The 22,491-nt window shown below is 34.2% G+C and overlaps 1 protein-coding gene across 6 annotated transcripts in view; it reads left to right on the plus strand.

The window, feature by feature from the left end:
• The window catches only part of SLC35A3 (solute carrier family 35 member A3), a 52,440-nt gene extending 31,412 nt beyond the window's left edge, over positions 1–21,028 (plus strand). For 4 of the 6 annotated variants that reach the window (XM_055340506.1, XM_055340503.1, XM_055340504.1 and 1 more), the window contains exons 3-8: positions 2,494–2,648; positions 2,726–2,848; positions 5,575–5,746; positions 9,849–9,967; positions 11,519–11,652; positions 14,518–14,916. In XM_055340506.1, coding sequence (XP_055196481.1) covers positions 2,494–2,648; positions 2,726–2,848; positions 5,575–5,746; positions 9,849–9,967; positions 11,519–11,652; positions 14,518–14,668 — 854 coding nt within the window. In that variant the 3' untranslated portion in view covers positions 14,669–14,916. Of the gene's footprint in view, positions 1–2,493; positions 2,649–2,725; positions 2,849–5,574; positions 5,747–9,848; positions 9,968–11,518; positions 11,653–14,517; positions 14,917–17,022 lie in introns of those variants that run through there. The other 2 variants (XM_055340501.1, XM_055340505.1) reach the window with 2 other exon arrangements.
• The last annotated feature ends 1,463 nt before the right edge of the window (positions 21,029–22,491 follow it).

The raw sequence follows: 22,491 nt of genomic DNA on the forward strand, positions 1-22,491 counted from the left end.
ATAAGTAAATCTTTTAGGGATCCCTGGGTGGTGCAGCAGTTTAGCGCCTGCCTTTGGCCCAGGGCGTGATCCTGGAGACCCGGGATCAAATCCCACGTCGGGCTCCCGGTGCATGGAGCCTGCTTCTCCCTCTGCCTGTGTCTCTGCCTCTCTCTCTCACTGTGTGCCTATCATAAATAAATAAAATTTAAAAAAAATAAAAAAAATAAATCTTTTAAAAAACCAGAGTTTCACCTGTAAAACAGTCTAGATCTGGTAGTTTTAAAAAAAGAAGATGACTGAGTCACCAGTAAGGTAGAATAAAATTCATATAAATGTGGGGTGCCTGAGTTGCTCAGTCGATTAATCGTCTGCCTTCACCTCAGGCCTTGATCTCAGGCTCTCAGGATTGAGCCTTGCATTGGGCTCCCTGCTCAGCTGGGAGCCTTCACCCTCTCTCTCTGCTGCTCCCCTTGCTTGTGCTTGCTTTTTCCCCCCCTCTCTTTGTGTCAAATAAATAAATAAAATCTTTGTTAAAAAAAATCTATGTAAATGTAATAGGAATGATGAGAAAGTAGTGTTTTTGCTTCTAAGGTCTAGAAGAATGGAAGTATCCACTTATTTAGCATTGTAGATCCAAAATTATGTTTGACAAGTTGGCGTTGTAGAGAGAGGTGATAAAACCAACTCTTAGTAAACCAAAGGACAAATAGACATACATACACAAAAATAAATTCCAGGGACATCTGGCTGGCTCGGTCAGTAGAGTGTGCAACTCTTCATCTCAGGATCTTGAGTTTGAGCCCCACATTGGGCACAGAGATTACTTTAAAAAAAAAAAAAAATCCCAGTAGGTTAAAGATTGACATTTAAAAAGCAAAACTTCAGGACCTTGGTACTGTGAATTATTTCAAATAAGATACAAAAAAAAAAAAAATACATAGGACTTGTTAAAAAATGGATAATTTGGGGTACATTTGAAAGAAAAGTACCTGTACATCAAACCAAGTGAGAAAATAAGCCAGAGATTGAGAGAAAATATTTATATCACATATAACCACCAATAATGAATATCCAGAATGTCAAAGAGCTTAAACAATTCAGTAAGAAAAAGCCAAACAGCTCAACAGAAAAGTGGACAAAAGATACAAATAGGCAATTAATAGAAGAGAAACCTGAATAGCCAAGAATATATTTAATGATTTTAGGGGCACCTGGGTGGCTCAGTGGGTTAAACATTTGCCCTCAGCTCAGGTCATGTTCCTGGGGTCTTGGGATTGAGCCCTGGATAGGGTAGGGCTCCCTGCTTGATGGGGAGCCTGCTTCACCCTATCCTTCTGTTCCTCCCACTCATGTTCTCTCTTTTTTACGCTATCTCTAATAAATAAATAAAATCTTTTAAAAAAGATTTTAAAAAGATAGATACATAAAAATATATTTATATAAATATATAAAAATGTATAAATATAAATCAACCTCACTAGCAATCAGAGAAATAAAATTAAAGACACAGACTCAATTTTACTATCCTCAGATTGACAAAAATAAAAAGACTGACAATAACAGGAATTGGAAGGAACATGGAATAAGACCTTCCTAAACTGCTGGTGTGAAAAATATGTGATAGCATTAATTATTTAAAATTAAAAATGTTTAAGTTTTATTTTTTTCTAAAAAAATTATTTTTTTTCTGCTAAATCTAAGAAAAAAATCTTATAGTGATTTTTTTTTTGAAATGTTTTATTTATTTATTCATGAGAGACACAGATAGGCAGGTAGAGACACAGACAGAGGGAGAAGCAAGCTCCATGTAGGGAGCCTGATGTGGGACTCGATCCCGAGAGTCCAGGATTATGCCCTGGGCCGAAGGCAGGCTCTAAACTGCTGAGCCACCCAGGGATCTTGGTAATTTTTAATTACATTTTATTTTACTATTATTATTTTAAGGTGAGGAAAGGATAATTATTAGGTATTAATCTTTAAACAATATTTTCATTTTTAAAAAGTTTCCAAGTTTAAGGTTGGGAGAGAAAATCATCTATGAAGTGTTATTATTGGCAAAGTAGTAGGATTCCTTAGATTTCTCCTGTATTTGGGGATTTATGTATCTTTTTTGTATCCCAGGACCCTGGGATCATGACCTAAGCCAAAGGCAGATGCTCAACCTGAGCCAACCAGGTGCCCCCCCAGTTTTAAATTAAATTAAATTTTAATAAAATTGATTTTATTTATTCATGAGAAACACACAGAGAGAGGCAGAGACATAGGCAGAGGGAGAAGCAGGCTCCTCTCAGGGAGCCTGATGCAGGACTTGATCCCAGGATTTGGGATCATGCCCTGAGCTAAAAGCAGACTCTCAATGGCTGAGCCACCCAGGCATCCCTAGATCTAAAAGTATCTTAACATGTAGGCCTGTTTCTATTTTCAGTTGAGAAAACTGAAGCATTGAGAGAGTATGTAACTTATTCAGAGTTAATGATTTTACTCATTTCATGTTTTTTTTTTCTTTTTAAGAATGTAGTCTAAGAGCACTGAATCGAATACTACATGATGAAATACTTAATAAACCTATGGAAACGCTTAAACTTGCTATTCCATCAGGGATATATACTCTTCAGAATAATTTACTCTATGTGGCACTGTCAAATCTGGATGCAGCTACGTATCAGGTACTTAGAATATATTTCTAGTGGCTCTTTTAAGAAACAGACAAACAAACAATAATATTACCTATTTTCTTTTTCAGGTTACATACCAATTGAAAATTCTTACAACAGCATTATTTTCTGTGTCTATGCTTAGTAAAAAATTAGGTGTGTACCAGTGGCTCTCCCTGGTAATTTTGATGACAGGAGTTGCTTTTGTACAGGTAACTATTCAAGCAAGATAAGTATACCTTTCATTTTTATCACAATTTCAAAACCTTATTTATTGTGTATGGAGAATACGGTTCTGTTATTTGTTGAAGTGAGTAAATGCCTGTTCTCACAATTGACATTTTTTGAGGGCTTCCTTTGAGCAAGATACTACATTGGGGCTGCAACTAATAATAAATAAATAAAAATCTGACTGACTTATTTCACTTAGCCTTATACTCTCTAGATCCATCTATGTTGTTACACATGGCAAGATTTCATTCTTTCTTATGCCTGAGTCTACTCTGTATGTATATATAATTTCACTCATATATGACATTTAAGAAACAAAAAAATAAAGAAAAAAGGAGATAAGCCAAAAAACAGACCCTTAACCATACATGACAAACTAATGGTTACCAGAGAGGAGGCAGGTAGGGAGATACGGGAAATAGGTGAAGGGGATTAAGAGTACACTGATCTTGAATGCTGAGTAATATATAGAATTGTTAAATTACTATATTGTACATCTAAAACTAATATAATTGGAATTTAAACAAAGGAATGAATGAATCAGTGAAATTCTTAAAATAAAAAAAATAAAATAGACATTAAAAAATGAACAATCTAGTTAGGGAAATAAGATACTGTATATAAAATAAATCTGATTTTTATTGGATGTCTGAGCATTTGAGATTATTAATCACTCCCTTTTTATTGTCTATCAGCTTCCCTGATAACCATTCTTTCCTGGTTCTTCTCATCTTTCAAATGATTCTTTTTGGAGTTCCTTCCTGGGGTCCTCTTCCTTGATACTTGATATTGGGGTTGCTGGTAGGCTTGTTATTTCCCTTAAATTATGTCTTTATTTTTGGAGACTTCATCCATTCTGTAGTTTTTAACACTTAAATGTTCATGGTTCCTTGGTCTATGTCACCACTTATAATTTCAGATTTGTATATCTAAGTATCTGTTGGACATCTTAGCTTGCTGAGTCAATAGGACTTATAAACTAAGCATATCCAAAACTAAACTTTATCTGTTCCTCCACCAAACCTGTCTTGTTTCTATTTTTTCCCTCATACTCTGCCTAGGAGTTGGCCTAGATTCTTCCTTCTGCCTGTATATATAATTGGTCACTAAGACCCTGCTGATTCTGCCTTTTTTTTTTCTTAATATATTATTTATTTGTTTATTTATTTGAGAAAGAGAGTGAGGGAGCAAGAGTGTGCAAGGGAGCACAAGCAGGGGGGAGGGGCAGAGGGAGAGGGAGAAGCAGACTACTGGACAGAGAGCCTGACCTGACCTGAAGGCAGATCCTTAACTGACTGAGACACCCAGGTGCCCCTGATTCTGCTTTCTAATGCTTCTTGATTCTTGTCTTAGCTGTCTCTATTATCACTTCCCCAGTTCATGTCTTCTTTGTTTCTCACATGATCATTTGCCTCCTGATTTTTTTTTTTTTACTTCAGTTTTACCCATCCCTTAAAACTCAAACTCCACATAGTAACCACTATGGTTTATCTAAAAACAAATCCAATCATGTTAGTTTCTTGCCATCCAGAATGTGGTATATCTGTTACTTTCCCTAGAGTGTAGTATGTCTATCATGAATAAGTATATGTATATTTAAAACAGTGCAAGCTTTTTTTAAAGCTATTTTTAAGTAACCTCTATACACAGTGTGGGGCTCAAACTTATAACCCCTAGATCAAGAGTTGCATGCTCTACCATTTGAGCCAGCTAGGTGCTGCTTGGATAATTTTATTTTTATTATTTTTTAAAGATTTTATTTATTTATTAATAAGAGACACTGACAGAGAGAAGCAGAGACATAGGCAGAAGGGAGAAGCAGGCTCCCTGCAAGGAGCCCGAGGCGGGACTCGATCCTGGATCCTGGGATCATGACCTGAGCCAAAGGCAACGCCCAACTGCTGAGACACCCAGGCGTCCCTTGAATAAATTTCTAGTAGTTATTTTTAAATGAATATTACAGAAATTTAACTGTCATTTCAAACCCATATTTTCATAGATACTGCTAAGGATAAGCTAAAGTAGATATTATATTTTAAAAAGTGAGGGTTTTTTTTTATTTTTAAAAATATTTTATTTATTCATGAGAGACACAAAGACATAGAGAGGCAGAGACATAAATAGGGAGAAGCAGTTTCCATGCAGGAAGCCTGATATGGAACTCGATCCTGGGACTCCAGGATCACGCCCTGAGCCAAAGGCAGATGCTCAACCACTGAGCCACCCAGGCATCCCAAAAAGTGAGGTGTTTTAGATGAAAATATCAATAGTTCAGGTAGAACATGAAAAAACCATGAAGATGATAGTTTCAGGAACACTGATCTATAGGATAAAGCTCACAGTGGTTGACATGATACCATATGGACCTTCCATAATTACCACAATTCCAGACTCATTTTTGCTACTCTAACAGTTCACACTCTGAATTTCTACAACTGAACTTCTTAGGAAGCTGTTTTGTGCATCTGTGCATTTACTCTTTTTTTTTTCTTTTTTAGGGAATTTTTAGAAATTGTGGGTTGTAACAGTAATATCACAGGGGGAAACAATTAAAATGATTCTAAGGTTTTCTTTCAGAAGCTCTCCTCTGCAATCCCCAAGAATGGTATTGGTTGCACTTTTATCTTAAGGTCTGAGAGTGGACTCTAAAAATGCGCTTTGTAAAATATAAGAACTAAACTCTGGTTTTGTTTTTATTTTTGTTCAGTGGCCCTCAGATTCTCAAGAGCTTGATTCTAAGGAACTGTCAGCTGGCTCTCAGTTTGTAGGCCTCATGGCAGTACTCACAGCATGTTTTTCAAGTGGTTTTGCTGGGGTTTACTTTGAGAAAATCTTAAAAGAAACCAAACAATCAGTGTGGATAAGAAACATTCAACTTGGTAAGTTTTAGGTGCTTTCTAATATGATTTTTTTAAATGATCATATTGTTAGATTTAAATATTACTACATATCGTTAAATAAATAAGCCACTCATGAAATCTGCCATTGATACAAATATCTGGCAAGATTTTTGCCTTTTAAAACATTATATTTTAAATGAATGCCTTTTACTGAAGAATATGGAATTTTAAGCCTGTGACATAAGGGTGTACATAGCCTGTTTCGGTCCTCACTATTTGAAGACTTAGGAACTTTATTCTTGATTGCTCAGTTCTCAGAGAAGATGTTACAAATAACCTATTTTCCTCCTGGAAAAGGAAATTAAAATACTTGGCAATTTCAATTATATGATACGGTGCTATCAACTGTTATCACCATTTTGTATATCAAGTACCCATGATATACATCTTAAATACCTTACAATTTTACTTGTTAATTTTACCTAAGTGAAACTGAAAAAGAAAAAAAAAAGATACTTAAATGGAGAAAGTTTGAAATGATGAAATTTTCATCTTTGTTTCAAAATCTTAATACAGGGGTGCCTAGGTGGCTCAGTCAGCTGCGCGTCTGCCTTTGGCTTAGGTCATGATCTCAGGGTCTTGGGATCAAGCCCTACATCGGGCTCCTTGCTCAGTGGAGAGTCGGCTTCTCCCTCTGCCTCTCCGCCTGCTCACTCCCTCTCTTTCTTTCTCTCTCAAATGAATAAATAAAATCTTTTTTTTTTTTTAATCTTACAGCTTTTATTTTAAAATGTTGTTTTAGAGATGCCTGGGTGGCTCAGCAGTTGAGGGTCTGCCTTCAGCTCAGGGTGTGATTCTGGTTCTGGGATCGAGTCAGGGAGCCCGCCTCTCTCGCTGTCTATGTCTCTGCCTCTCTGTGTCTCTCATGAATAAATAAACAAAATATTAAAAAAATAATAAAATTCTATGTTTTAGGCTTTAAATATATCATTTTTCTAACTGAAGGTGAATAGCTTAAAACAAGAAAAACACCTCATATATTGAAGGATTGCCTTTGAACAAATATTTAAACTATTTATATATAGTATTATAACCTTTAATTCCTCATACAAAGATTCCAGAATCTAGTATTCCTGGTATATATTCATTTTGGAAAATGCTACATGTGAGAGACAGCTCAGTTGCAGATCAACCATTCTATCTTAAGCCTGTTCTTGTGATTTTGGAGCTCATCTTTGAAAACATTTTTTTTCTGTCTATATCAACTTAATAAGTTATACCATGTCTCCTTTGGTAGCAGCAGACACTCCGTAGTGAATGTCTACTCTTAATGGCCTACATTTTAAGTCAAACCATCCCAAATTTGATTAGTCCATTTTCCCAGCGATTTTCCTTAATTTTTTAAAAAGATTTTATTTATTTATTCATGATAGAGAGAGAGAGGCAGAGACACAGGCAGAGACACAGGCAGAGGGAGAAGCAGGCTCCACGCAGGGAGCCCGACGTGGGACCCGATACCAGGTCTCCAGGACCACGCATCCAGGGATCCCCTAAACCTTCATTTTTATCACAGGATTTAAATTTGTAGAAATGTATCAAGCTGTTTAAGAATATTCAAAGTAAATACTTTTAAAGATTAAATTAGTTTCTTTTTGTTCATTTGTCTATAAGGCAAGTACAGGTGCCCCTGGGTTGCTCAGTGGTTGAGTATCTGCCGTTGGCTCAGGGCGTGATCCTGGAGTCCCAGGATAGAGTCCCACATCAGGGGGAGCCTAAATAAATATTTATTTCTTTAAATAAATAAAATCTTAAAAATTATAAAAACGAAAAGCCAGAATTCACAATTCTATGGTACTTCATGGGTTTCTTATTCTTTAATTTGACCTCAAAACACAGTTTAATGAGTGGTAAGCTAATTCAAAGTTTTGAAAAGGTTACATAGGTTGTAGATAACTTGAGATTACAGAAATGGAAATTAAAATATTTATTTTTAAAAAAGATTTTATTTGAGAGAGAGAGAAAAAGCACACCAGAGCATGTGCACACAAGCACATGCCTGAGCAGGGGCAGAGGCAAAGGGAGAGGGAGAAGCAGATTGCCCGCTGAGCACAGAGCCAACTCTATCCCAGGACCTGAGTGGAAGTCAGATGCTTAAGCAACTGAGCCACCCAGGTGCTCTGAAATTAAGACATTTCAATAATATTTTTCAAGTATCAAATGGTCAAAGATTAACAAATTGATAAGTTTCAATGTTAGCCAGAGAGTGGAGAAACAGGAACTCTTTATTACCTGTGGTTGCTTGGAGTACAGATTGGATAAAACCTTATTGGATCTCAAATTGGGAGCGTTTAAAATTTTTTTTAAATAAATGCTTTGATGCAAAAATTCCAATTCTGGATAAGAATTTATCCTACAGGTACACTTACACAAAGAGCACAAAGATGTTCAAGGTTATTTATTTTAGCATTGGTTATAATTGTAAAAAATAGAAAACATGTAGAAGATTGCTCAAATTATCGATATGATTAAATATCGGAGTCTAGCGGTTAAGATCATAGAATACAGAACCACACTGTCCGGATTCAAATCCAGAGTCCATCACTTATCAGCAGTATGAGCTCAGACACGTTTATTTAACTTCTTTGTGTATCAATTTCTTCATCTATAAAATGGGCGTAAGAGCACCTAATAGGATTGTTGTGAGTTTTTTCTTTTTTTTTTTTTTGGATTGTTGTGAGTTAACATACATAAAGCACTTAGAACAACCTGTGGCACATGATGTTACGTATTTATTTCATATTATTATTATTATCCATACAATGAAATATTGATACAACAAATACAACTGATAGAATGTAGTAGATCTGTACATACGGACATGTTTTGACCTTTTGTATATACCTTGTTTTATCATTATCAAGTGTATTTTTATTTATTTCTAAAAAGATTCATTCATTCATTCATTCATTCATTCATTCATTCATTCATTTATAGAACATGAGTGAGGGGAGGAACAGAGAGTGAGGGAAAGAGACTCCCAAGCAGATTCCACACAGAGCACAGAGCCCGACTCCAGGCTTGATCTCATGACCCTTCTGAGCCAAAACCAAGAACTGGCTGCTTAACTGACTGAGCCACCCAGGCTCCCCTCAAATGTTATTTTTTATAATTAAAACATAGAAAACTAATACCATCATAAGTGTTTCTTTTTTTTTCCCTAATTTTGTAAATTTGTATTTTCATGTTCAAATTAGACCTCTTAAAATGATTGATATACACCTGAAACTAATAGAACACTATATGTTAACTATACTGGGATTAAAATAAAAAAACGCATTCTCTCATGAATAAATAAATAAAAATCTTTAAAAAACAAAGACATAAATAAAAACCTTATTAAAATGATTGGGTTGTTATAAATAAAATTAAAAGAACATTTCATATACCTTTCAATTCCTTTCCATCATGGACTCTTCAAGTAGTTATAGCTTAATAAAAAAATACTGCTTCACTCTGCATTCTTTGACTACAAATATCACCAGAGTAGCCCTTAAGGCATCCATTTCTTTTTTTGTAGCTTAGGGTTGCCCCTGGAAATCTCTTTGATCCAGCAGGTCATTTGATAAATTCTAATTCTGTGGAAGAAGTAAGGAATGCATCAGTGGAAAAGATACAGTTTCTCCTCTCACTGAGCTGGCTTTTCTTAACAGTGAGACTTTAGAACTAATAGCTTCGGAAGTTGCCTATTTCTTAGCTTTGAATTTTTAGATACTACTTATTGTACTTTCATAACTTAATTTTTTTAAAGCTCTTCTTTATTTTTTTGAGAGAGAGAGCATGAGTCAGGGGGAGGGCTAGAAGGAGAGAGAGAGAAGCAGGCTTCCCGCTGAGCATGGAGCCGGATGCAGGCCTTGATCCCAGGATCCCAGGATCATGACCTGAGCCAAAGGCAGACGCTTAATCAACTGAGCCACTCAGGTGCCCCCCCCCCCAAGTAAAAGATTTTTAAAGTAGTTAGATTTTATTGAAAAGGAAAAGCTAAATATAAAATTATTTGCAATGTCAATGGAAAAATATCTCTCCGGACAGACTAAATGACACATGACATAAGCTTTATTTATTTATTTATTTATTTATTTAGGTTTCTTTGGGAGTATATTTGGATTAATGGGTGTGTACATTTACGATGGAGAATTGGTGTCGAAGAATGGATTTTTTCAGGGATATAACCGACTGACTTGGATAGTTGTTATTCTTCAGGTAAAGCATTTAAAGTCTTAATGCTAATAAACCTTATTTTAATGTATAGAATCAGAGTAGCTCCTGATGTATGATGTGAGGGGAAAAGAACCCTCTTGTTGGTGTTCTCATTATATTTAGTTTATTCTGGGAAGCTAAAAATAGAACTGGTCTTAATGCCATAATGAAAACTTACTTTGAAAAGGTCATAAATGAACTTTGTAGTATTTAAATTTGACATAATTAAAATCAAGTTGAAGAATAAAAGAGTTGAAGCTGAAGGCAAATATAAGCTTGATTTTCCTACAAATTCGTGTTATACAGGAAGTCTGTGATTAGCCCATTAAGGCTCAAAAGCAGATCTAGATATTTAAATCTGTAACAATTTATAGTCACATTATAGATACATATTAAAATATTCCTGTCAAATTATCTAAGTTTATAATTTGAAATTGTTCAAGGTTTAAGTAATTTCATTATCAAAATTATACTTGTTTACTCAGGAAGATATACAAGTGAAGAGAAAAGTCACTCTCCTCACAAAGCCTTTCTTTAGAGGTATTTGAAGCTGTGAGAAGCAAGGTCTTTTATGGAAGTTGGGTGAAGGTGGCAAAGGCTGGTTGTATTTTGAAAGCAGGTAGGATACTTCTATTCTTAAGATAGGAGAGAAGGAGACAAGAATAAGTGAAAATTTAGAGGAAATTTTAAGGAGAGATAGGGTAAGCAGGAGAGTTTGTGTGATGGCTCTTATTCTAGCAGAGAAAAGCTATCTTCCCCTAAGACTTGAGTAAAATAAAGAAGGTTTGGTACAGTTAACATGAGGGATTCATCAGGGACTAAATAGATGAATGAGTACATTGCCAGGAGGTAATGGGACTCAAACATCAATATGTAGTGAGCTCAATTGGCATAGTTTGTGACTTTTACTAATAATAAGCTTCTGTCATGTGAATAGGTATAGTGAAAGTTTTTAACATGGTAACCCAGATTTAGGAGTTTATACGTAGAAAACAAAGCAATGTAATGGTATAAAGCCTCATTATTTAAAGAGGCACAATTTGGAATTTGAGAGGGATTTATTTGGTAGAAAGTTCTTTCTACAGTTTTTTCAGGAAGGGTAATTTGACAGCAATAAGTGAATTGAATGGTAAGAAGCTGGAGGATGAACGCCAATTTAGGAGCCAACTGAAAGGCTAGAAAAATAAATTTCAAGTTACATTTTATTTTTACCTCAAAATAAAAACATTTTACTGATCCAAGTGACCAGTCTTTCCACATTTGTCTGAACAAGTGATGTTTAATTACTTAAATTGGTTGAGGATAGATATTTTATTCACAGTATAGTCAAACTATATTATAACAAGCCACACATTACATTGGTACTTCATGATACCAACAGGGCTGTGGAATAAAACCTGGAAGTCTGTTGGTTTTAGGATATCAATAAAAAAACTTATTATAATGTGATTGAATTTATAGGACAAAAGCCTAAAGCTTCATCGAGTAATGACATTGTTTTGAAAAGCAGTTTAATATATACTTGTTTAAAATAATCTTTTAAAACTTTTGCAGGCACTTGGAGGCCTTGTAATAGCTGCTGTTATTAAATATGCAGATAATATTTTAAAAGGATTTGCAACCTCTTTATCCATAATATTATCAACACTGATATCCTATTTTTGGCTACAAGATTTTGTGCCAACCAGGTAATATATTCTTTTCTATTTCTTTAAGTCTCAAAAATACATAGAAAAATAAGAATTCTTGATAGGATCTGGTATGAAAAATTTTATTACAGCTTTTGAAGAACCATGCAAATATAGTAAAAAATCCATTTAACTGTCTTTTAAAAAAGATTTCAAACCAAATACATAAAAGAAAATCTTGCACTAGAAAGTTATTTTGCAAATTTGACCAGCCAGAATTTTCCCAATAGGCTGGAAATTTTTTTCCAAACTTTTTTCCCCAAAGTAAAATATTGTATAACAAAGTTCCTAAGTCATATAAAGTTATAAAATAAGTCTTATAATAGCACTTTTATATGTGGGATTTATATAGGTAAAACCAGGGGAGTAGATGACATTTTCACAGAGGATGTGTGATGTCGTGATGCCAAGGGGGAGACAGAGTTAGGAAGAATGAAGCTGAATACCCATTACAGATGGTGTTGAGGGTCCTATTTTTTTTTTATAATTATTAGTTTATAATCCCAGAGTAGTGAGATTATATTTTAGTGGATTCCAGGATACTATTCTTGGTTTTCCTCTAACTCCACTCTCTCCCTCATTTTCTCAACCTCTAAACTTAAGAGTCTCCAAAGGATGTGTCCTTGAACCTCTTATTTGCACTCAGTCCCTTGGGTGATTGATCTCTATTCTCAAGGCTTTAAATACCGTCTTCCCTTCCTTTCCTTTTCCTTCCCTTCCCTTTCTTTCATTTTTCACATTTTTATTTGAATTCCAGGCTTGTATATTTAATTGCCTATTTGACATTTTCACTTGAATGTCTACTACATAATTCATTCCCTCTAAGGATTTCCCAATTTAGTAAATGGCAGCACCTCCATTCCTACAGCTGCTCAGGCCAAAACCCTCCTTGGCTTGAACAGAAACAGTTTATCCACAGTAACTAAGAGAAGGCAGAGTCTATAGACATGGAATAGACAGGCTTATAAAAGAAAGTTCAAATATATGGAAATTCTTTGTCTTAGTGAAGTAAGGAGGTCATCAACCTCTCTTTACCTTTCTCTCACACATCATTCTAATATAAAAATAAAGCCTATCAAGTCTTCCTTTTTAATATCTCCAGAGTCAGCCATTTCTCACAACTTCCCTTGCTACCACTTATTTATCATCTGCATTAAGGAATAGTCTCTTGATTTTTTTCCTTGCTTCTTCTCTTGCTCTGTGCCCCTACAATTTTCTCCATTCAGCAAACAGACTGATTATTTTCAAAGTAAATCAGATCGTATCACTACTGTGCTCAGAAACCTTCTCTTTTCCATATTACCAAAAAGTTGTCATTATTAATGGCCTATTTGATATGGCCCTCAGCTACCTTTCTATGCTCATCTGATATTACTTTCTTGTTCACTTTTTTTTTTAAAGCTACAGTAACCTCTTTGCTATGAGCTTTGACTTGCCCTTCAGTCATCATCTTGGAATACTCATCCACTGTGTATTCACATGACAAACTCTCACATCTTTAGGTTTTAGCTCAAATTTACTTTATAAGTAAGCAAGGCTACAGCTTGGCCTATAAAAGGTACTCTGTGTGTTTGAATGAATGTTGAAGATCTTAAAATTTTTTTTAGATCTTATTTATTTACTTGAGAGAGAGAGAAAGAGAGAGACAAAGATAGCGAGAGAGAGCAGGAGCAGGGAGGAAAGGGAGGAGCAGGGAGGAAAGGGAGAAGCAGGCTCCCCGCTGAGCAGGGAGCCCAATGCTGGGCTCCATCGCAGGACCCCAGGATCATGACTGAGCTGAAGGCAGACACTTAACCAACAACTAAACCACCCAAGCACCTCCAAGATCTTAAAATTTTAATACAACTAGTAAAGTTTATTTGTGTTACTGAGAGTAAGATAGGATTATGGATGGAATATGGCAGTAGAAAAACATAATATGCTCTTTTTATTTCTATATAGAACATTTATGGTTTCATCCTTTGAGCAACCTGGATGATAGGTCTGGGACACACATGTTGAAATGTGTAATATTTCTGAGACATGAATTTAAAAGTATTTGTTTCTAGTTTGGTATGGGAATGAATTCCTTAGCTAGCAAGACTAGCTTAACAACTAAGATCTACATCTTCATGTGTTTTCTCTATTCATTAAATGGGGAAATTATTCGCTTCTATATTATTTGAGAATGTTTGGAACTTTAAATTAGTTTAGATATTTTGGAACTGTATTTTTTTCTAAAATTATTTATTTGACAGAGAGAAAGCACAAGCAGGGGGAGTAGCAGAGGGAAAGGGAGAAGAAGGCTTTCTGCTGAGCAGGGAGCCCTACACAGATTCGATACCAGGACTCTAGGACCTGAACGGAAGGCAGACGGCTTAATTGTCTGAGCCACCCAAGCACCCCTGGAAGTATAGATTTTTAGAGTACATATGAAAAGGCATACCTTTAAAAAATAAAACCTCATATAAAGCTGAGTCAGGGTATTAACTCTAAATCTTTGAATCATGCAGGGAATAAACAATAAGCAAGTAAATGAAAAGATAAATCAGTAGAGGGACAAAAGAGTACTAGTTTGTCAATAAGATACACCTGCATGTAAATCTATGTTTCTGAGGGACTGTGTAAGGTAAGTTGGAAAGACAAGAAAAGACAATGATTCTGTTATTATTAAATGAATGAATGTTTTGACACTGAGTCAGATGAAAGAAATGGATTATTTTTCTTATAGTTTAATTAGACCCTCTATGTATTCTGTTTTTGTGAAGAACATCTCTTAAGCAATAAATCCAATGATCTTTATTCCAAATGTATTAATATATTCTCCTTTATCCCCATGTCACTTCCTAAAACTGCTTTGTTTTGTTTTGTTTGTTGTTTTCTCAGAAATGGTACCCCTGACTGCTCCTTTGGTAACCTATCAATCCTTACTCACTCTCTCGTTCATTTCATCCACTGCCATGTCTTCTTGTTTGTCCTGTCTATGAAGATAAGTCCCAACTTCAACTCTAGATCCCTATTTTCAGCTGACTGCTAGGTATCTCTATTCCCTTTCCTAACTTATTTTTCTTGTGTTGATTACATTGCTTATTGATACCATCCTTGCATTTAGGCTTGTTTATTCTTTTATCAAAAATTTATTAAGTGTCCACTATGTACCTTCCTTTCACTGTACCAGATCCTGGAAAAACAGAAATGGGTGAATGAGATATGGTTTCCTCTCTTAGAGGAGAGCACAGTGATTAGAAAGACAGACATGTTAATAAATGAGAACTTTATGATCAGTGCATCAGTACAGTTCTGTTGGAAATCAGGTGCTCAACTCCTTGAAATAATCATTGTATTTGAATAGTTTTTTCCCCAACATTTTTTTTTCTCTCAGAACCATCTAAAAATGGCTGTCTTGACAAGCAGGAGATTTCCTGATGTATTAGGTGTTCTAGTAGATCCTGTTAGGAATTTCATAGAATGGATTCCTACAGTGGGTAGGAAATCAGATCAGACAACTTTTCAGTTGAGGATATGGTTCTGTGTAATCCAGAGGTCCAGAAAGCCAGGCAAAGGTTAGAATGCCTGATGAAGAAAGTTTTAAGTCAGAAACTTAACCAAAGCTTAAATAATTATGAAATATTCCTATGGTAATAATTTTCCTCAAGAGATATTAAAGGAATTTTTTTAAAAGATTTTATTTATTTATTCATGAGAGACATAGAGAGAGAGAGGCAGAGACACAGGCAGAGGGAGAAGCAGGCTCCCTTATGCAGGGAGCCTGACGTGGGATTCGATCCCGGGTCACTGGGATCACGCCCTGGGCTGAAGGCGGTGCTAAACCGCTGAGCCACCTGGGCTGCCCTAAAGGAAGTTTTATGCTATCTTAATCTTACACATGTACCTATAGCCAAGGCTTTTGAAAGTTTTGTTGCCCATTTACATCAAGCTATTAAACACTAAATATTTATTACAACAGACAGTTATTGAGTTCCCTCTATGTCCTAGGCACTCAGGTATAAAGATGAATGAGGAGCACATGGTTAAGCATGTGCAAACATGTAAATAATGTATTATTTAATACGGTGTAACAAATGTTCTCATAGAGTACCTCTGCCTAGGGTAGTGAGTCTTGGAGACATTAGACCTCAGTTATGAATAATCAATTTTCTTTGGAGAATGGACATGGCAGGCAGAGGGAGTAGCCTCTACAAGGGCACTGTCCTGAAAGGCACACAGTGTTCACTGAATGGAGTGGCTGAATTATAGATTGGGTGGGTGGAATATGGGAGATGAGTTTGGAGGGACCACATTAGGAGAGGCCCTTTATGTCATAATAAGGTCTGTGATCTTTTCCCTTTATGAAACAAATGTTTGTTGTTGTAAAGCATGAGAGTGACTTTGAATTGTTATAGAACCTTTAAAACCAAGACTAACTCATGTCCCTGTAATAGCACTTTAAAGAATGTGCATCTTGAAAGTTAAGATTGGTATTCAGTTTATCTCCACTTTAAGTTCCGTACCAGTTTATTTCCTATTTATAAGGTATATTATATCAATGAATTGATAAAATGAAGAATAAACCAAATGTACCTTCATTTAATCAAATTTCCTTTTCTAAAGCATCTCCTATGAAATTGGTCCTGAGTTTTATTACTACCTTAGATTTTAAACTGAACTTTGCTAAACAAACAAAAACCTGAACTTTACTTTGTTCTAAAAAGAATGTCATTTTTTGGTTATATTTTCAAATATTGTAGGAAAAAGACTTAGTAAGGAGAAATACATTTATTCATTATTATTATTTAAAAAATATTTTATTTATTTATTCATGAGAGGCACAGAGACAGAGGCAGAAACATAGGCAGAAGGAGAAGCAGGTTCCATGCAAGGAGCCTGATGTGGGACTTGATCTCGGGAATCTAGGATCACGCCCTGAGCCAAAGGCAGACGCTCAACCACTGAGCCATCCAGGTGTCCCGGGGAAATACATTTAAAACATCTTTACTTTCAGAGACAATATAGTGCGGTGGATGAAAGTACAAGCTCTACAGTCAAATATACCTAGATTTGAATCTCATTTTCTACTTAAAGTTGTAAGATTTTACGCTAGTTACTTAAACTCTCTAACCTTCAGTTTCCTCATATATACAAAAATAGGGACAATACTAATACTTCTTCGTAGGGTGGTTATAAGAACTAAATGAGATGCATGTAAAACACATGGTTTGAGTACCTAGAATGTACTAAGTATTCAGTATTTGTAATAAGTACTCAGGATTTTTTAGCCATATACTAGAACATTTTTTCCCAAATTATAATTATTTTTACAAGTGAAGAAATAGAATTTGTTTTGCTTTTAATCTGATTTTCTCTTTTTCATTTTTTTCTTTATCTATTTAGTGTCTTTTTCCTTGGAGCCATCCTTGTAATAACAGCTACTTTCCTATATGGTTATGATCCCAAACCTACAGGCAATCCTACTAAAGCATAGTCGTATACTATCTTTAACTGGTTTTTCACAATGGTGCACTAGGAATCTCAACATTAATCTTGCATAGAGGACTTCTACAGATTCTAAGAAGATATCATCATGCTGAATCTCATCATATTGTTCAAATGGTTTGAAAATATAAAAGTTTAAGGATAAAATATATGTATATGTTAACGAAATACCTATTACATCTAGATATCAAAGCTTGAAAGTATTTCCAGGGATTAGAATAATTATTGGAGAAAACTTGAAATCTGAGTTTAAAAAGATTTTACCTTTTGATTGCTGCAGAAATGTTCTATGCACTCTTTGCAAGAGCACACAACAAATATCAGATACCAATTTTTGCAAGTTAGATCTATTTAACCTTATTAAATTTTTTTATCTTTTTCTGTACAGAAATATCAAATCACATGGAATATTCAAAGTTTGAAAATTATAATTGCCTATTAAGCTGTGAATAGAAGTATGATTTGAATAACATTTTCATGTATCTGAGATTTTTATATTTATACAAAAGATTACTAAAAGGATTGCTAAATGTCATTTGTTCAACTACATAAAATGATAAGGTTATATTCTGGGTCTAATTTGTGAGAAAATAAAATTCATATTTAAATTTAATGTAGGGAAATACATCTATTTCTCCATCTACATTTTAAGATCTTTTAGTGCTTTGAAACTGCTGAAAGCAATCCAGTTGCTCCTGTGCTAGATAGTAGCCAGATTTTGCACTAATGGAGTTTTGTCTTTAATCTCTTAATTGCATTTCTTTTCTGTAAATCAGATAAATCCTTAATATTTCTTTAAATTAAGCTTCTGTATGTGTAATTTCCATTAAAGTTTCAAAATGTAATTTAAAAGGATTAAATACTCATTTAATAATTTAAAATAATTATTGTCTAATATCTCCATTTGGAGAATTTTGAACTATCAAAGTATATACTGTATACAACTAGAATGTTTTTAAATGAATATTTTAGTCATTGCTCTGTAAAAAATTTCCCTTAATCTACAACTGTTAAAAAAAGCAACCAAAATAATTATAGTATAGATGTCAATAAATTGAGACCAAAATGACCTTTCTTAGAGACATTCCAGATTGCCATGATATTACATTATTTTAAGTGGCCCTAATAAAGCTGTAAACTGAAGGCTGCTGAGAAGGACCTTTTAGGCCTCTCATAAATCCACCCTCCCCAGGAATACTCTGGTCACATGTCTGGGAGAGGTAGCAAATTCCGAGTTCCCTTTCTGTGACCCTATAAAAGCTGCTGGGAAGGAGCCACCACTTTGATTTAAAATAGTGGTTTCTTTTCCATTTTAATTAGCACTGGAGTTGAAGTTGTAAATTACATGAATTATTTAATAAGTTGTTTCAAGAGAGAGAAAATATAGCAAAAATGGTAAGGTGAATTGGTGGGCAAGAACTTTCTAAAATTGGGTTATGGGTTTAATTTAATTATTGACTATAGGTAGAATTACAAATTGTGTATAAGAAGTATTTTACTTTATTTTTTCATTCATGCTTTATATATTTTTAAAGTCTCCCATTCTAATAATATAAAAATGGTAAAAAAAATAAATATTTTTGTATAGTTATGATGGATTTTGTTAAATAGAATTTGGCTCAAAAATACCATGTTACAAACTTTTGGGTACTTTGGCTTATGGGACTGGCTGTGTTACTTTGCTTATGCAAACCTAGTCTCTATAGGACACAGGCCTAATCTATTCCATTCAGAGTTCACAAGTGTTTAAAGTGACAAAATAGGGACGCCTGGGTGGCTCAGCGGTTGAGCATCTGCCTTTGGCTCAGGGGGTGATCCCAGAGTCGCGGGATCGAGTCCCACATCGGGCTCCCTGCATGGAGCCTGCTTCTCTCTCTGCCTGTGTCTCTGCCTCTCTCTCTGTATGTCTCTCATGAATAGATACATAAATAATATTTTAAAAATTAAAAATTAAATAAAATGACAAAATATCTTAAATCAATTTGCTAGTGATTACAAGTTGAAACTAACCAAATTTTCTGGAAGCCTGACCTATGATTTTCAGTCACCACCTTTGAGAGTATTTGTTTAATAAATTTACCACATTACGAGCATGGTGCTTTTAGATTGTAACTGCATTCAGACTTACATCTTACTGTCTACTGCTGAGTGAAATCTAAATCCTGCAAATGCAAAGAATTCAAGAGTAAATACAAAGATTTATCTTCGGCCCACATGGGAGTACTAGTGGGGTACTAATATATATTAATTCAATGTACATTTATAACTAATTGTTAACTCAGGCTTAGTCTGTCCCTTAAAAAAATGATAAAAGCAAATACTGGCTATCAGACATGTTAATTACCATAATATATTTTCAGGTGTCCAAGATAACAGAATTTTCAAGATTCTCAATTAAGCTTGTAAAAATATAAGCAAGATTTGTGAGAAAGGACAAAGTGGTCCAAAGCACATTTTCAAACCAAACTTTTATTAGACAACTTAATTTATATCTTGCTTTTCTAGAGGGTTTGAAGTTGTTAAAAGAGATTGGGTTGTGTAGCTTATAATTTTTAATTCATAGAGAAGGAATCGTATTTGAGAAGGTGAGCCTGTTTGTAGACCATGTCATTTTAACAGATAATGCCATTTGTGTGTGTGTGTGTGTGTGTGTGTGTGTGTGTGTGTGTGTGTGGTGTTTTGATGACCTCCAAAAGCCTTATTGTATCAATCTTAAATAATGATGACTTCTTGATTATTTAAATTCTTACTTTTAAAAGTTTACTTGTTATCTCTCAACTACTTTGTTCATTATAAAAATGTCCTAATTCATGGGAGAGGAGTGCCAGTTGATAGTTCTAATAAAAATTAAGAATATGGTATTTGGGAAGAAAAGTTTGAAATTCAACATTTAGATGTTTCAATACAGTAAAATCACCAGTTTTTTAATAAGTGATTTTAGGGAAGCTGTAGGCTACTTTTATGGTGGAAATTGTAGTTTAGAGATGCAAAACTTAAATGTTTACATCAATTTATTTTGAATGTCACAGTTTCATTGAAGGAAAGGTAGTTTGATATTTAAACTAAATTCTAAGGAGACAGAATCTGAAAAGAAACCAATTGACTTCGTGCCCAGTAGATTCAGTGTAATACTGATTATTAAGAATTGCTACACTTTTCCTACATATCAAATTACTAGACTTTTAAAATGTCATTGTATTGTCATTCAACTGAGTTTTGTTTTTAAAAATGTTTTATAGCATCATTTTATTTACACTTTCATTGTTATAATATTTAATACACATGGATGTATGCTTTACATAAGAAAAGGTTTATGAAAGTTATTTATGCTATATTGAAAGTCATCTTAATAATCTCCCAGTTATGTAGCATATTTAAAATAATTACAGGACCAAAGAAAAAGCACCTTTATCAAAATCTGGTCCTATGTGCCTTGCTTTACCAAATACCTGACTTTTCTGGAGGATATTACTGTAATTCACAACTTTGGACACATGGGGAAATTGACATTTTACGAATAACTATAATTCAATTTTTTGGATGTTTCAACATTTGCTCTTTAAATCTATTATCTAACAATGTTTAAGTATATAAGCATTAGTAAACAATACTTATTTAAATAAATTATGCACCGTTGCTCCATCACTGAGCTTTTGAAACTTTAACAAAGGTATATAGCCTTCATTTGGTTGTTTTATTTCTTATTATAAGATATAATTTACTGTGATTTTTAAAATATTTTTTTAATGATTTGACTTTTGAATTTATTCGTATGTCTCTATTTCATTTGTTTGGAAAGATTTCTTTGAGTTTGGGAATGTGATTTGTATATTTAATTTTTTATGGACATAATTTAGAGGAATGTATGAAAAATTGGTCTTTTGTTAAATGGCTTTTTAATGGATCAATTTCTCTTTGTCGTTTTTTGGTATCCAGTTATTATCTATTTAGTAGATTTATGAAAAAGATTTTCATAATTAACTATATAAATTTTTTCCTATATTTCCTTGTTTCCCTTTTCACCTGTTTGATTTAACTATTAATTAGACTCTTCTATATATATCAAAAATGACTCCCTGATCTTTTCTATACCTCTCTAGTTACCTTTATCATGTGTGATCTTCATTCCTTTTTTCTAGCCTATGCTTTAGCATGGAAGACTGGGTTTTATTTAAACTAGTTAGAACTTCTCTGTGTGATAATAGCCTAATTTTTTTGTTGTTGTTGTTGTTTTAAATAAATTATCTCTTTGCTAGCCTCAAGGTTAAGTGATTACAGTAATTGGTATATATTTTCTTCATAAATCATTGAATATAGTTGCTTCTTTGTGACTGTCAATTCAGTGCATAGACATCAAATGATAAGCAATATGAAGGATTTCATTCATTTCCATCTCTATTAGTGAAATAACCTTGTACAAAATGCTTTGTTTTAAAGTTCACTAAAGACTATCAGCATTTAATTTATTTATTTGAGAATATCAGCATTTAAAAATGCATACTTTGGTTTCTTTTTGTGAAGAGCATTAACTGAAAATCTTTACATCTTTTTGGAATTGGAATACTTCTTTTGTTGGAAGTATATCATACTCCTTGAATTCCAATGCTATGCAAATACACCTCACAATCGAATCTTACAGATAATTACTGCCATTCAACAGATAGTGACCAGCATTAGTAACTAGTCTTTCTTAAGGTCCTTAAAAGTTTTGAATTGTTTCAAAGCAGGATTGATTATAACATACATATTCCAAAAACGAAAACAGCAAAGAGGAAATAACTTGCCTTTAAATCCTAAAGATGTGAAATTCTGGTATAGTAGAAGAGTCTTGGTGACTGCAAATTCAGAGGTTTCCCAAATTTACCTTTAGGTTCAATAATTCACTAGAAAGACAGAACTCACTGAAAACTATTATACTCACAATCACGTTTTTTTTACCAGGAAAGGATGCAAATTTGAACCAGCCAAAGGAAGAGACATATAGGATAAAGTCTAGGAGGGGTCCAACTCTAGTTGTCCTTTCCAGTTGTTTACTCCCTTTGGGGTCATGGACAGTTATCTATTTCTGGCCATAGTATACACACAGTATTGCCGATCAGGAAAGCTCACTCATGTTTTGGTGTCCAAATTTTCATTGAAACTTTATTGCTTGGAATGACTGATTCTTTGCCTAGATGGTTGAACTCTCCAGCCCTTCCCCTCCCTGGAAAACTGGCTGACATCAGGTTACAGAGGCTCATCTTCAGTCATCTGTTAGCATAAATATTCAGGTGTGAGGTCCTAAAGATGTAGTCCAGAACTTTCTTCGGGTAAGGCCAAATTCCTTACACAGTGGCCATTTATGTCTACACACATTCTTCTGAACTG

The sequence above is a fragment of the Nyctereutes procyonoides genome, unplaced genomic scaffold (genome assembly GCF_905146905.1).
Source record: "Nyctereutes procyonoides isolate TBG_1078 unplaced genomic scaffold, NYPRO_anot_genome, whole genome shotgun sequence".
Classification (NCBI taxonomy): domain Eukaryota; kingdom Metazoa; phylum Chordata; class Mammalia; order Carnivora; family Canidae; genus Nyctereutes; species Nyctereutes procyonoides.